This window comes from Ranitomeya variabilis, chromosome 6, assembly GCF_051348905.1.
Source record: "Ranitomeya variabilis isolate aRanVar5 chromosome 6, aRanVar5.hap1, whole genome shotgun sequence".
Lineage (NCBI taxonomy): Eukaryota > Metazoa > Chordata > Amphibia > Anura > Dendrobatidae > Ranitomeya > Ranitomeya variabilis.
Window position 1 is genome coordinate 31640779 of NC_135237.1, and position 17872 is coordinate 31658650.

The 17872-nt window shown below is 41.6% G+C and overlaps 1 protein-coding gene across 7 annotated transcripts in view; it reads left to right on the forward strand.

Annotated features, from left to right (window-relative positions):
* Window positions 1-17872, forward strand: part of SGCE (sarcoglycan epsilon) — an 83234-nt gene that overhangs the window by 22778 nt on the left and 42584 nt on the right. For all 7 annotated transcript variants that reach the window (XM_077268162.1, XM_077268161.1, XM_077268163.1 and 4 more), the window contains 2 exons: window positions 3244-3366; window positions 10394-10551. In XM_077268162.1, coding sequence (XP_077124277.1) covers window positions 3244-3366; window positions 10394-10551 — 281 coding nt within the window. The remainder of the gene's footprint in view (window positions 1-3243; window positions 3367-10393; window positions 10552-17872) is intronic.

Here is a 17872-nt window from a genome sequence, read left to right on the forward strand (position 1 = left end):
TAGGTTTAGCAAAAATCGAGGTCCGCTTTCTAGATAGCAAGAAGACAGAAAGGGCACTTTCATGGTCAGCAGAAAACTCTATCAAAACACCATCCAGAAATTACTTTAAGACTCTAGCATTAACTCATAACACCAGAGTGGCAATTTCCGCTCACAAGAGCTTTCCAGACACAGTAACGAAACAGCAGCTGTGAACAGGAACAAAATGCAAAAACACACAAGGACAAAAGTCCAACTTAGCTGGGAGTTGTCTAGTAGCAGGAACATGCACAGAAAGGCTTCTGATTACATTGTTGACCGGCATGAAACTGACAGAGGAGCAAGGTTATATAGCGACTCCCACATCCTGATAGGAGCAGGTGAACAGAGGGGATGATGCACACAAGTACAATTCCACAAGTGGCCACCGGGGGAGCCCAGAATCCAATTTCACAACAGTAGGGTCAGAATTTGGCGTAAACAACATGAAAGCATGGATCCATCCTGCCTTGTATGGAGCATCTTTGGGATGTGCAGCCGACAAATCTGCGGCAACTGTGTGATGCCATCATGTCAATATGGACCAAAATCTCTGAGGAATGCTTCCAGCACCTTGTTGAATCTATGCCACGAAGAATTGAGGCAGTTCTGAAGGCAAAAGGGGTCCAACCCGTTACTAGCATGGTGTACCTAATAAAGTGGCCGGTGAGTGTATATATATATATATACTGTATATATGGCTGTTTTGCCATGACCAATCAGCGACTTGGATTCCATGACAGACAGAGGCCGCGGCCAATGAATATCCGTGACAGACAGACAGACAGAAGGACAGACAGAAAGACGGAAGTGACCCTTAGACAATTATATAGTAGATATATAGTCCCTTAATACCACCATATTGTGGCCAAAAATTCAGCAGTATGACATATTCACTTTAGGTGCCCACATAATACTGCCATAAAATGCCATAAATAACCCACCTATTACCAATACATAGTGCGAAAATAATGTGAAAATAACATCCAAAAATTATTAACTACAGGAGCCATGTGTTTCTGACACTTTTTCTGGTTGCTCCTAGTGGTTTAATTCTAGGGGGTCCATGGGGAAATTGGGATCCTGTGCAATTGCCCAGTTTATTATGAATTATACTCAACTGTAGATGGATGAAATCTAAACTGACTGCCACTATCCCCAACATTCCAGCTGTCCACAAACGTGAGACCCTCAGAGTGAATTGGATCCATCAGATGTATAGTGGACGCCCTCCACATGCACTCACTGTATGTGTCCTCACAATGGGGCCGCTAGTAAATGTCCCATGAAAGCCGCTCTTGTGTTCTTTGCCATTTACAAACCATTAACAGAACTGAGCCATCAAATCTGGATGAAAATCACTGTAAATAGAAAAGACAAAAGGGCCCTGTGCTGTGGGATAAAGGGCATTTCTGGGGACCGTGAGGAACTCCATAATAAAAGAGAAAGCTTCGAGCCGTGATACAACATACATAGCAAGAAACGGCCTTACTCATTACTGATGTGGACTTTCTGACATCACGGACCCTGATTTAGGTTGGTTGTCACAGATAACAAACAGGTTTTCATTTGCCAAAAAATTCCAATAATATGCAGAGTCCGGGCTGTGAGAATATGAGAATGTACAATGCACCACGAGAAGTTCCCGGGGATCAGAGATAATGGAAATACAGAGAAATAACCATTTGTTCTTAAACTGAAGGACAGATGATGTATTACATCTATCTATCATCTATCTATCTATTATCTGTTCGTCTATCATCTATCTATCTATCATCTATCTATCTATCTATCTATCTATCTATCTATCTATCTATCTATCATTTATCTTTTATCTATCTATCTATTATCTATCTATCTATCTATCTATCTATCTATAATCTATTATCCACATATTATCTATCTATCTATCTATCTATCTATCTATCTATCTATCTATCTATCTATCTATCTATCATCTATCCATCTATTATCTATTATCTATCTTTCTATTATCTATCTTTCTATTATCTATCTATCTATCTATCTATCTATCTATCCAAGCGACAGAGGGATATGGGCCATCATTATGTATGTAGGGAGGCTGTAGGGGCCATTATACAGTGTATAGAGGAGCTATAGGCCATCATTCTGTATGTTGGGAGGCTGTAGAGTCATCTTACTGTATGTAGGGGGCTGGGTGGCCATTATACAGTGTATAGAGGAGCTATAGGACATCATTCTGTATGTAGGGAGGCTGTATAGTCATCTTACTGTATGTAGGGGGCTGTGGGGCCATTATACAGTGTACAGAGGAGCTATAGGCCATCATTCTGTATGTAGGGAGGCTGTAGAGTCATCTTACTGTATGTAGGGGGCTGTGGGGCCATTATACAGTGTACAGAGGAGCTATAGGCCATCATTCTGTATGTAGGGAGGCTGCAGGGACTTCTTACTGTATGTAGGGGGCTGTGTGGCCATTATACAGTGTATAGAGGAACTATAGGCCATCATTCTGTATGTAGGGAGGCTGTAGGGTCTTCTTACTGTATGTAGGGTGCTGTGGGGCCATTATACAGTGTATAGAGGAGCTCTATGACCATCATACTACACATAGGAGGCTGTGGGGCTGCAGTACACTAGGTATCGCATTGTGACACCACGACGTGGCAGCCAGAGCAAACTTTGGCCATGCGACCTCTGTAGTGCGGTGCAGACCCAGCCTAAAATTACCAATGCAGCCCACGCCCTACCAGGATTTGTCTTAGTGGCCCCAGGCCCCATTTGTGTCTGAGACCCCTGGTCTAATCTCTCACTGTGCTCCTCCCTCTCATATACATTAACGTTTGCATCCCTATAGTAAATCTTGCATATATAAAACTCCTATTGGACTATTAAAAATATCTTCTTCCAGTGCAAAGTTGTCTTAGGCCCAGAGTGATTAAAAAAGAGAACAACAAAGAAAATGTCTTTGTCCCCATGACAACCCTTCCTGTCCCAAACAGTAAGAATCCAGCTTCGACTGTTCTAGAACAGGTGATTAAATGAAGGAGGACGAACAATTGTTTGATTTCTAGCATAAAGATTACAACTAACATCGTGCCGTACTTCTCAGTGTTATTATTGGTGTTATGCCACAATTCAGGTTTAACTTTGCCGCCTCCATTGTGTTTTTTTTAATTATCGCCCTCTAATAACATAAGGGGAGGATAGAGGACTGACTTTTCTGTATGTTCTGATTTCTAGTGGTCACCATCCTGTCCAAAGTGCACTCAGATCGGAACATTTATCCTTCCTCGGGGGTCCTGTTTGTTCATGTTCTGGAAAGAGAATACTACAAGGGAGAATTCCCTCCTTATCCAAAACCAGGTACGGAAACAAATGTCACAAGGGCGGAAATATTACTGCTAGCACCTAAGGTATATAAAAATCAGGGAATGTGTGAGGTCCTGGTAATTTTAGGTATATGTTTGGGCTCACAGGGTTAATTTTTATGTGAGTAAACATACTCGACGGCACAGTAGATAGGACCCCCGCGACTGAGACCACTCTGAGACACACATACACCTGAAGCCACCAATGAAACATTGCTATTGATCACATATAAACACATATAGGAAATACACACATAAATATGCATATACACTCCCTGACAGAAGTTATGTCGCTTATCCATGTTATGTAAATAAAAGCTTATAACCTGACGTTAAATTCATCCATAGGTTATATAAATTATTCTTATGAAAGCTGAAACCCTCCGAAATGTGGTTTAGGTTAAGAAAATAAATTGGCATCAATGCAGAAATATTGATCAATTAATGGACACAGAATGGTCAGATTTTGGCAAGACAAAAGTTTTGTCGCCTGGTCATATAATGCACCCAATCCTAGTTTACATCCTCACCTGTGCTCAGTAAATGATCGGTTAATTAGTGTGTGTGTATAAAATGAAACCCAGCACCCCAGACCTTCACTTGAACTGCTACTTGAGCTCTGACAACATGCCAAAAATCCACCCTTCGACCAAAGCCTGGATTATCAAGAGGCTGAAGACCAGATCCACTGCAGAGGTGGCTGGCACCTTTAATGTGTCTCAGCGTCAAGGTCAAAGAATTAAAAAAAGATTTGAAGAGACTGGAGACGTGTTTGACAAGCCCAGGTCCGGCCCGCCCTGCAAGACAACTGCTCAGGAGGAACGTTTGTTGGTTAGAAAATCCAAAGCAAGCCCCTCTTCCACTGCAGCAGAGCTCCAACAGGCCTGGTCAGGTACGGACTGGGGCTGAAATTTAGCCCTGGCATTTGAAATCACACAGGCCCATGCTGTCCCCGTCTCCAAGCACCAGATGGGATATATTACTAATATTACCCCGGATGGAGGAAAAGAAGATTTTCTACAAGACCAATATTTCTAATGATACCAGTGGCCTGCTGGGGTAAGTGATGGAGTCTGCAACTTTGTGCTCCTTCACAACTCTTGACAGTATGGGTGTCTTGAGAAAACTAATTCTGTTAATAACATTGCAGACAAGGCGGCCCATGACCAGACAGGCCCTTCTGGCATTTGCCAGATGTGACAAATGGCCAGTCCGGCCCTGTGCCTGGTCACCTCAAGTCCCTGTGTCAACTAGAACAGTTTGTAGGATTCTGTCTGGAAATGGCCTCCATGGTCGAATCAGTGCCCAGAAGCCAGCACTAAACAAAAGGCAAATAAAAAACCATGTGGCATTTGCAAAGTCCCACAGCCTGCTAAACAGATGGACGCTGGAAAAGTGGCAGAAGGTGGATTTCTCTGATGAATCTTCAGTAGAATTACACCACAGCCACGCAAATACTGCAGGAGACCTACTGGAGCCCGCATGGATCCAAAATACACCCAGAAAACAGTTACATTTGGTGGTGGAAAGATCATGGTCTGGGGTTACATTCAGTATGGAGGTGTCCAAAACATTTGCAAGGTGGAAGGCAATATCAATAGCCTAAAATATCAAGAAGTATTAGCTACCTCTTATATTCCAAATCATAACAGGGGTCAAATTCTGCAGCAGGATGGTGCTCCATCTCATACATCCATCTCTACAACAAAGTTCCTCCAGGCAAAAAAGATCAAGGTGCTCAAGGACTGGCCAGCCCAGTCACCAGACATGAACATCATTGAGCATGTTTGGGGTAGGATGAAAGAGGAAGCTTGGAAGACAAAACCAAAGAATCTAGATGAACTCTAGGAGGCATGTAACACCGCATTCTGTGCTATTCCTGATGACTTCATTAATGAATTGTATGAATCATTGTTGAGTCCTTCAAGCTCATGGAGGTCACACAAAATATTAAATATGACTCTAATAGCACCACAACTTCATTTACCAATTGTAATAATTATAGGGGATAACTCAGGAGACTCTTTGCGTGGAACAAGACAACTACAGGACACAGTTTTATAAGTGGTAAAGTCTATATTATCACACGGTGATTCAAACAGGTGCAGAGAGAAACTCAAGTCCACAACACTTGGTGTAAATATTAAACGCAGCTTAGCAGTCTATAGGAAACTTCAGAGGAAAATGCAATCAAGCAGAAAGTCTATGAAGCACAGTTATTCTTGAGGATACTTGACACGAATAAATCCTTGTCTTAGTCCAAACACAGATAGATAAGCTTATAAGGCAGTTCAAGTCATATCTTAGCTCAACCAGGGAGGCCTGGTTAATAGTCTCAGGTTTTTGCAGAGCAGAAACAGCTTACATGTCCAGCAAATGCAGATGGAAGTAAACACGAGCAGCAGATGGCGGATTACTGGAAACTGGTGTATGCAGCAAGAACTCAGAGCAGAGTAGCAGGATAACCCCACAGGTTCACAGGAACAGGTGTATAGCCAGGGAGTAATCAGAGGTCAGGAGCTGGATGCAAGGCAGAATACTCTAGCGCAGACTGAAGGCTGGGGTGGAGTTTTATAGCAGGAAGACACAGTGCACATGAGACCAAAGACGCCATCTTGGAAAAGGGCAGTAATGCACAAAAGGTAAAAGAATGTTCAGACACCAATGTTATGCTACATATATTTATATTTTAAGTTAATTATTTGTTTGAATATCACATTATTTTCTGTGGGCGACAACTTTTGTCTTGCCAAAATCTGACCATTCTGTGTCCATTAACTGATCAATATTTCTGCATTGATGCCAATTTATTTTCTTAAGATAAACAGCAGAAATGGACTAAAACGTAACTTTTACTCGTATTAAATAGATAAAAGTGAAAATATGTCACCCAAAGTGTTATAAAAAATGGGGTAGGGTCCCACCATGAGACCTAACCAAAAACACCAATTAGGATTCCAAGCAACTCCGCCTGCATTAGTCTTTGCGGAGTGAACGCTGACCAAAGTATGGTTTTAAAGCCACAACTACCAAAATCATTAACACATGAGTGGCAGGGCCATACTCCATACAGATGGTTACATGCAAGAAAATTATCACTATTTGGTTTTAAAAAAATGCAGCAAAGATATTGCTAGTGATTAACACAGTAGAACAGACAAGACAGCATAGGGGGTGGCAGCACCATTTGTCTCCCTTTTTGAGCACGTAGGCACTCATCTCTCTGCACAAGCAGGTCCCCTGATGATTGGCTTGGAGGAAACGCGTCGGGACTGACTACAGGGAGAGTGCAGGGCATGTTATTGCAGGGGTAGCTGTGGACTGCCCTTGTAAGGGCGGGAGCTCTGGGGTTAGTGTATTTGTAGCCCCATAGGGAATGACAGGGTATTGTCGTCCCTATTTATCAAGATCCGGATTACTGCCTGACCAGAGGCTTTCCGGTGCTCCTGCCCATTCATCTTGAAACCGGTGAGATTGTTCCTTTACCGTTCTACTGTGTTAATCACTAGCAATATCTTTGCTGCATTTTGCTTGGAATCCTAATTGGTGTTTTTGGTTAGGTCTCATGGTGGGACCCTACCCCATTTTTTATAACACTTTGGGTGACATATTTTCACTTTTATCTATTTAATACGAGTAAAAGTTACGTTTTAGTCCATTTCTGCTGTTTATCTTGTTATCAATTGGTGGATATATCTGCTGAATTTACACATTTATTATAGATTTTGCTATTTTCAATTTATTTTCTTAACCTAATCCACATTTCGGAGGGTTTCAGCTTTCAAAAGAATAATTTATACAAACAATGGATGAATTTAACGTCAGGTTATAAGCTTTTATTTACATAACATGGATAAGCCTCATAACTTCTGTCAGGGAGTGTATAAATTAGGCACAAATATACACAATACAAACACATACACATTTGACAATTCTACACACACATATAAATAACACGTATTCATTATGCACACATATGCACATGACACAAGCATATACATAGTACACACATGACACAAGTATATACATAGTACACACATGACACAAGCATATACATTGTACACACATGACACAAGCATATACATAGTACACACATGACAGAAGCATATACATAGTACACACGACACAAGCATATACATAGTACACACATGACACAAGCATATACGTAGTACACACATGACACAAGTATATACAGTACATAGTACACACATGACACAAGCATATACGTAGTACACACATGACACAATACATACAATACATGACACATACATATTATGGAGATATTCAGTTTACACATTCAGAATTCTTCACACACACACACACACACACACATTATCTCATTCATAAGGTTTTTGACTTGTTGACATGGGTCAGCAGGTTAGGGTATGGGTTGAAATTGATGTACGGTATGTATGTCTATCTTCAACCTAAAAAAGTATGATATCGTGAAAATGCACATATACATTATACACACATATAAACTTTATGTAAACATACGTACAACACATAAATACATGAGCCCATATAACATATGCATATAAATATTACACATGCTTAAACTGCAGATTTACACATTTCACAATGCTATACACATACTGTACGTACCAAGTATACATATACTGTACATAACGCACACATATACTCATTACATAAACATATACATAGCGCACACATATACACAAACATATATAAAATGCACACCTACACGTGCATATACATATAATATACACATACATATTAAACATGTATGTGCACATTAGACACATATACAATATACATATTATGCACATATACAGGGGGGAAAATAAGTATTTGATACACGGCTGATTTTGCACGTTTTCCCACCTACAAATACTGGAGAGGTCAGTCATTTTATTGTAGGTACACATCACCTGTGAGAGACAGAATCTAAAAAGAAAAAAACAGAAAATCACATAATTAATTTGCATTTTATTGCATGAAAGAAGTGTTTGATCCAACTTACGGTAATATTTGGTACAGAAACCTTTGTTTGCAATTACAGAGGTCAGACGTTTCCTGTAGTCCTTGACCACGTTTGCTCACTTACTCACTTTTTATCATTTTCAATCTGCTTATTGAGTGTATATTTTACTCATCTTTGCATAAAACTATTTGCTTTTAAGAATCTCTTCAGGTCATATGTCATTCTGGAGTATATTGTCATCTGAGGAAATAATAACTTTTTCTGGCATAGTCAATCTCTATTATTTATGTGCACATTACTTTATTAAGACTACCTGCAGCTAGCACTTTGGAGGAGGTCATTGATCGTTCCCTACACGGATCAGTTGGAGTCACAGAAATAACACCCATCACTTGGTAATACACCTTTAAGGCTTCAAGGAAGCCAAAATAAATTCTGTAGTTTGCCTGCTGTGTCTGGCTCCTTGGGGGCAGGGTCTTGCCCAGCTCCTTGGGGGAGGTCTCATGCAGTGGCCACACCCCCGATCAGCTAAACACAATCCTTTATTTAGATGTAGAGATCTGAAAGCCGGTTGGGGTTTGATTGTTACAGGGGTTGTCTGGGACTTGTGTAGTGGTAGGCTATCCTTAGGATAGGCTATCATTATTACATCAGTGGTGGTGTGACACCCGACTGCCAATCAACTGTTCCCAGTCCTACCAATAGCCGGATTTGCTTAGTTGCGTAGCAGAACAGCACACCTCCGTATCTATGTGTACATACACACCTCAACATTGAAATTTCAGCACCAAGAAGTAATACCTCTCCTTGAGGAGAGTGTCAAGACAAGCCTGGTATATCAGAGTGAGGAGACTTATAAGCCATGCATGCTCCCCTGGGAAATTAAATATGAAAATCACTTTTCAGAGAGGAAGAGGACACAAACTCTAGATCGCTGCTTCCAATAAGTGGTGCTAGAGTTCTATCCCTCTTCCTCTCTGAAGAAACATACTCAACACCAAGAAGAAAAATGTATGGAAATTGCAGGGTGTGTAGACATGATATGCAAATATGATATGCAAAGGATGAAAAAATGAATACTAAATCTTCAACACATTTGGAATTCGAGCACCACATGCAGAAATGTCGGCAATTACAGCCTCGCCTGCTATCACTGAGGTTATTAGTTGTCATCTGAGGAAGGATCTGCTTCTTAATGCTCTTGGGAAAATCATCAAGATCCTCTGCTGGCAGCTCCTGTGTAATCACCGAGCAATAACGTCCCCGATGTACTTGATGGGAGACAAGTCTGGAGACGCTGCAGTCATGGGAGCACCAGCAACATGCGATCTAGATCACTTTGGAGAAATAGCTATACCACTGGTACAACTGAGGGATATTTTCATTTTTTTTTAATTGAAGTTTATTCTCAGTTTTTTACATTTTGGTACTGGTTATTTGTATTATTTTTGATATTTTAAAACTGATTTTACCCCTAAATATGTAATGAATGACACCTATTGTAAGACATCTTGAGAATCAGCAGTGACTTTGAGGCTATGTGCACACGTCAGGATTTCTTGCAGAAATTTCCTGACAAAAACCGGACATTTCTGCCAGAAATCCGCATGTGTTTTTTTCACGTTTTTTTCACGGTCTTTACGTGTTTTTTTCTGCGTTTTTTGTGGGGGGGGGGGGGTTTCGCGGTTTTCCCCAATGCATTAAATAGCAGTAAAAATGTGAAAAATCCGCAAAATTAATGAACATGCTGCTTTTTTTACCGCGATGCATTTTTTCGCGGAAAAAAACGCATCATGTGCACAAAAATTGTGGAATGCATTCTAAATGATAGGATGCATATGTATGCGTTTTTATAGCGTTTTTATAGCGTTTTTATCGCGAAAAAGCACGAAAAAAACGTGAAAATTCCTGAACGTGAGCACATACCCTCAAAGGTAAATAAAGTTATGGCTTTTGGAATGCCCAAGAAAAATTCCCTTTGTTCATGAGGCCAAAATTGTTTGCATACTTCCACATTTTCTAAATTATATCAAATTCCCCATAAAAAAAATCTCTTTCCTTTTTGTGTCCTGTCTAGGTGAACTAAGCAACGATCCAATCACATTTAATACAAATTTAATGGGTTATCCAGATCGGCCGGGGTGGCTGCGGTATATTCAGAGGACACCTTACAGCGATGGGGTGCTTTATGGATCTCCGACATTTGAAAGTGTGGGAAAACCAACGATTATAGAGGTACAATGTTAATATTTACTATGACAAAGCATAAATTAATCAAACCAACACTGTTTATGGTTAGATTTTTTTTTTATATATATATATACTGCCTTCGGGAACCATTGGGAAGACTTTTTTCGAAGCCGTTCACATTCCTGCCAGAAAAGATAGACCAGAGAGCAGGGGTGGGCCTTAGCAGTGCCAGGAGAGATGCCACAAGGCATTGGTAGGTTAGTGTAGTTTTTTAATAATTTTTTAGATCACCCTGGACCTTGTTTATAAAAAAAGGGGTGAACAGCCGCTCCTCTCTCCCTCTTTGTAAGCGAACATTCTTTCAGTCTTGCAGCAAACACTCCTTTCCACGCTACTCTGTCCGAGTTTCTCTCGCAGGGGTGGTCTGTTTTCCCTGCTCTCTTTCCAGGCAAGCTGGTCATCAATGGCCAGGGACTGCCCATAGGGGGTTACACTTTAAAAGTATTGTTAGGCATTTCTCTTTACACTGGGGTAGCACCCTGTTGACAAGTGCGGCCTGTATAATCACGGTAGCTTGGTTGCTCCAGCCTGATAGTGTTCTCTCTGCGAGTGACCCCAAGTGACAGGAAACCGATAGAATCAGTTGCAGGGGGGGAAAAATACTGTTTTAAATAAAATTCCCTTTACATCTGTAACAGAACACATGAAATAAAGTGCAGTCTATATAATCATGATAGGTCGGTTGCTCCAGCCTGCTAGTGTTCCCTCTGCAAGTGACCCCGACTGTCAGGAAATTGTTAGCATCAGTTGCAGAGCGGGAAAAAGAAACACTGTTTTCGATAAAAAAATCCCCTCTACAACTGTAACAGAACACATGAAATAGAGTGCAGCCTGTACAATCACTATAGCTTGTTTGCTCCAGCCTGCTAGTGTTCCCTCTGCAAGTGACCCCGAGTGGCAGGAAACTGATACAATCAGTTGCAGAAAGGGAAAACAAAACACTGTTTTATACGAAATTCCCTTCTACAACTGTAATAGAACACATGAAATAGAGTGCAGCCTGTATAATCACGGTAGCTCGGTTGCTCCAGCCTGCTAGTGTTCCCTCTGCAAGTGACCCCGAGTGTCAGGAAACCAATACAATCAGTTGCAGAAAGGGAAAACGAAACACTGTTTTATATGAAATTCCCTTCTACAACTGTAATAGAACACATGAAATAGAGTGCAGCCTGTATAATCACGGTAGCTCGGTTGCTCCAGCCTGCTAGTGTTCCCTCTGCAAGTGACCCCGAGTGGCAGGAAACTGATAGAATCAGTTCCAGAATGGGAAAACGAAACACTGTTTTATATAAAATTCCCTTCTACAACAGTAACCGAACATATGAAATTGAGATGGTAAAAATATTTCATGTAAATGTAGATTTTAACTACTTTTTATACAAATGGAGAATTCCTTTAAAATTTTGTCCCTACTGCTGATTGTGCAATGAGGTTGATATTTTGCAGGCTGGCGTGTTATTATGTCTATAAGTGCTGAGCTGTTTCCAGAATTAATGTCTTATAATATCATATTATTCTTCGTTCCGCTCTGCCTGTTCTGGTTTTAACATTGCCTAAGCGCTTAGTCTTGATCTGTGCCGTGTAACGAGAAATGAGGGTCTCATGTTGCTTCATTGAATGACTCCTGTAGATGTGAATGTCGAGCGGCTGATGTAAAAATGCTCAGACAGAATTGAGTTAATGAGGGTAAATGTATAGCCTGCGCGCAGCCTGACTACATAACAGCCAGAGTCCGCCACTTCGCAATATCTTATTTTCTACTTTGCTCTCAGTTTGCCTTACATAAAAGAACATTGCTTTATGCCTCATGCCTCAACAAGGCACACGGCATGCCATGCCATTAAAGGGGCTATCCAGGACTATTACATTTTTTCACTATGAGCCAAGAACTAACAGGTAGGTAGTTGCTAAATATCTGCCTATTGTGTCTGGTGCCAATCTCTGCCACACAGGGTAGTCATGGACTTCTCCTGTTGGCGATTATGTGGCTTCTGATGACGTCAAGTCGACAGGGTAGCGGCTTCTCATCTGCTTTGCTCTCTTGATGGAGCATGAGTGCTGATGTCATGCTGATTGACAGCCAGCTTCCTGCTGCCTAACACTGGGGAGCCAGCTATCAATCACCATGACATCAGCAGTCACGCCCTCTCAACAGATCAGTCCGGAAGAAGAAGAGCTGCTCTGTTGAGGTGGAGCAGCTGAACCGTCGGTTACCACTCTGAGCCGGCACAAGGTTGAATAAGCAAGTTGTTGTCTCTGCTTTTAAGCCCCAAGTAAAAAATAAATAAAATTGTCCTGGAAAACCCCTTTAATGACCTCTCACCATACTGCTCATTGGCACTTTGATGTGGCTACCTGATCACCAGAAATAAGGGGGTACATATATCACCATCGTGCCCTTAGATTATAGTCCGTTACATAGTAATGAAAGTCAGATAGTAATGGATATATACTGTATGTAACAGAGCAAACACTATGTGAATATACATAAATAAATGTACATCAGTGAATATACAGCAGCACCAATAGACAGTAACATAGTAACAGGTGTCGCATCTAAGAATTTGCACAATAGCAGTGGTCATACTAAAGTATCAGTCATGCTACATACCGTATAATAGTGCCAACTATACGGTACAATAAGTGCCCATACAGAAGTGTCATCTGTATGTTAGAATTTATACAAATAGCATTAGCCTTATATGTGGCCACATAGTAGTATCAGTCACGTCAAGTTAACAATACAGCTTGCCATATAGTAGTGCCCACTAGGGCCGGTTTTAGATGAATTGGGGCCCTGGGCAAAAGTTTAAAGTGGGGCCCCAAATGTTCACATATTGCACCATCACACAGAAGCATTTCTGTTGTATTTACATGCGCTGAGTTTAGGCCCACTCAGAGTATACTGCACCTCCATTCAGAGTATACTGCAGCCCTTCCTCAGAGTGTACTACAGCGCCACTCATAGACTATAATGTAGTGTCTTCATAGAGTATAATGTAGTGTCCTCATAGATTATTATGTAGTGTCCTCATAGATTATTATGTAGCCCCCTCATAGAGCATAATGTCCCCCTCAGAGGATAATGCAGCTCCCTCAGAGGATAATGTAGCCACCTCACATACACAGTATAATGCAGCCCCTTCATAGTATAATGTAGCCCCCTCAGAGTATAATGCTGCCCCCTCAGATTACAATACAGCCCCCTCAGCGTATAATGCAGCCCCACACAGTATAATGCAGCCCCCCCACACACAGTATAATTCAGCCCCCCCACAAACACACACAGGATAATACAGCCCCCACACACACTGTATAATGCAACCTCCTCAGAGTATAATGCAGCCCCACAAACACAGCGTAAAGCAGCCCCCTCAGAGTACAATGCAGCCCCCTCAGAGTATAATGTAGCCCCCTCGGAGTATAATGCAGCCCCCTCAGAGTATAAAGCAGCCCCCTCAGAGTACAATGCAGCCCCCTCAGTGTATAATGCATCCCCCACACGCAGTATACTTCAGCCCCCCCACACACACAGTATAATGCAGCCCCCCACCCACTGTATAATGCAGCCCCCTCAGAGTATAATGCAGCCCCACACAGTATAATGCAGCCCCCCAAAAACACACAGTATAATGCAGTCCCTCCACGCACAGTATAATGCAGCCCCACAGTATAATGCAGACCCCCATTAACAGTATAATGCAGCCCCCTACACACAGTGTAGTGCAGTTCCCCCACACACAGTATAATGCAGTGCCCCACTCACTGTATAATGAAGCCCCCTACTCACAGGATAATGCAGCCCCCCACTCACAGTATAATGCAGTCACACCACACACAGTATAATGCAGCCCCCCACTCACAGTATAGTGCAGCTCCCCACACACAGTATAATGCAGCCCACACACACAGAGTATAATGCAGCCCCCACACAATATAATGCAACCCCCCACTCACAGTATAATGCAGTCCCCCCATACACAGTATAATGCAGCCTCCCCACACACAGTATAATGCAGCCCCTCCACACACACAGTCTAGTGCAGTCCCCCCACACAATACAATGCAGCCCCCCTACATATTACACACACACAATACTAACCTCTCCTTCTCGTTCCCCCACTGCTCTGTATTCTGCAGAGTGTCTCATCAGCTCCACTGCTGACACATGCTGCTGAGGCAGAGGGGGAGTGATGGGAGAGGGAGCATCATCTGACACTCTCTCCTCCATCACTGGGGTGTGTGGAAGTCATAGTGTAATATTAGACTCCTAGTAGTGGCCATACAATAGTATCAGCCTCGTAGTAGTGGCCATACAATAGTATCAGCCTCATAGTAGTGGCCATACAATAGTATCAGCCTCACAGTAATGGCCTTACAATAGTATCAGCCTCATAGTAGTGGCCATACAATAGTACCAGCCTCATAGCAGTGGCCATACAATAGTATCAGCCTCATAGTAATGGCCTTACAATAGCATCAGCCTCACATTAGTGGCCATACAATAGTATCAGCCTCATAGTAGTGGCCACACAATAGTATCAGCCTCATATTAGTGGCCATACTATAGTATCAGCCTCATAGTAGTGGCCACACAATAGTATCAGCCTCATAGTAGTGGCCATACAATAGTATTAGCCTCATATTAGTGGCCATACACTAGTATCAGCCTCATAGTAGTGGCCACACAATAGTATCAGCCTCATAGTAGTGGCCTTACAATAGTATCAGCCTCATATTAGTGGCCTTACAATAGTATCAGCCTCATAGTAGTGGCCATACAATAGTATCAGCCTCATAGTAGTGGCCATACAATAGTATCAGCCTCATATTAGTGGCCATACAATAGTATCAGCCTCATAGTAGTGGCCATACAATAGTATTAGCCTCATAGTAGTGGCCTTACAATAGTATCAGCCTCATATTAGTGGCCTTACAATAGTATCAGCCTCATAGTAGTGGCCATACAATAGTATCAGCCTCATATTAGTGGCCATACAATAGTATCAGCCTCATAGTAGTGGCTATACAATAGTATCAGCCTCATAGTAGTGGCCATACAATAGTATCAGCCTCATATTAGTGGCCATACAATAGTATCAGCATCATAGTAGTGGCTATACAATAGTATCAGCCTCATAGTAGTGGCTATACAATAGTATCAGCCTCATAGTAGTGGCCATACAATAGTATTAGCCTCATAGTAGTGGCCTTACAATAGTATCAGCCTCATATTAGTGGCCTTACAATAGTATCAGCCTCATAGTAGTGGCCATACAATAGTATCAGCCTCATATTAGTGGCCATACAATAGTATCAGCCTCATAGTAGTGGCCATACAATAGTATTAGCCTCATAGTAGTGGCCTTACAATAGTATCAGCCTCATATTAGTGGCCTTACAATAGTATCAGCCTCATAGTAGTGGCCATACAATAGTATCAGCCTCATATTAGTGGCCATACAATAGTATCAGCCTCATAGTAGTGGCTATACAATAGTATCAGCCTCATAGTAGTGGCCATACAATAGTATTAGCCTCATAGTAGTGGCCTTACAATAGTATCAGCCTCATATTAGTGGCCTTACAATAGTATCAGCCTCATAGTAGTGGCCATACAATAGTATCAGCCTCATATTAGTGGCCATACAATAGTATCAGCCTCATAGTAGTGGCCATACAATAGTATCAGCCTCATATTAGTGGCCATACAATAGTATCAGCATCATAGTAGTGGCCACACAATAGTATCAGCCTCATAGTAGTGGCCATACAATAGTATCAGCCTCATAGTAGTGGCCATACAATAGTATCAGCCTCATAGTAGTGGCCTTACAATAGTATCAGCCTCATATTAGTGGCCTTACAATAGTATCAGCCTCATAGTAGTGGCCATACAATAGTATCAGCCTCATATTAGTGGCCATACAATAGTATCAGCCTCATAGTAGTGGCTATACAATAGTATCAGCCTCATAGTAGTGGCCATACAATAGTATTAGCCTCATAGTAGTGGCCATACAATAGTATCAGCCTCATATTAGTGGCCATACAATAGTATCAGCATCATAGTAGTGGCCACACAATAGTATCAGCCTCATAGTAGTGGCCATACAATAGTATCAGCCTCATAGTAGTGGCCATACAATAGTATCAGCCTCATAGTAGTGGCCATACAATAGTATCAGCCTCATAGTAGTGGTCATACAATAGTATCAGCCTCATAGTAGTGGTCACATAATAGTACCAGGCATGTCAATACTTATTATAGAGGGTGAATTATGCCACAACATCCATACAGCACTGTCACCCATCACAGTGCCCATACAGAAGTTATGATGACCTCTCCTTAGATTAATATTAGACTCCTAGTGATAGTTATACAATAGTACCTATAATAAAGGACACGGCAGTGCCAGCTACCTAGTAGTATCTATATCTGGGGGGGGGAATATTAACACTACTCATATAATAACTCATATAATAGTACCATCCATTTGTTAGGGATTGTACATTAGTACCAACCATTGCCAAGTGCTCTGGGTTCTGCCATCTGTAGTAGTGCCCATATTGGTACCCACGTGACAGTGCCAGGTATAGGTATTAATGTGTATCTCTTTGTGCCTGTTCTGTTTTGTGTACATTTCTGCCTATTTCCCTCTGTTTGGTTACATTTTTGCTCTGCATCATACACGTTTTTATGTGACGAATATCAAAATATGCTAATTAAAATCTTGACCTACTTTAGTTGCCGGGAGATGCTCATTATTTTTCTTCTGTCCCTTGGACCGGGAGAATATTATTATTGTAGATTGATAATTAGTGATGTTTTTATTTCATCGTGCCATTGGCAAAAAAAATAAATAAAAGCACAATCAGAGGAACAGATAAATCATTCTGGTCTTTTCATGCCGGAAAATAGAATCTACGGCCAAATATGTAATGTTTCTCTCATACAGCCCTGATTATGTTAACCATTTAAAGGGCTTGTCCAGGTTCTACAATCTGTGTCCTCTAACAAATTTTTGACCATTGGGTGTCCCCCTACTGTGCCCCCTAAAGTAGTGTGCTGTAAACTGTGATGGAACCAGGCTGCAAGGGTCCAGTTCCCCTTTGGTGCCACCATATTGGAAATCTAGCATGACCTGATACCCATTGAGATCAATTTATCACTGATTGAGAGCTGTCGGGGGGTTTTACTGTGGAATTGCTGAAATTACTAAAAATGAGCAATTCTATTAGTGTTGCCCTGGTCCGGCTTCCAGTCTGGTCTTCCGTGGCTCCTTCTTGGCACCCACTTTGCCCA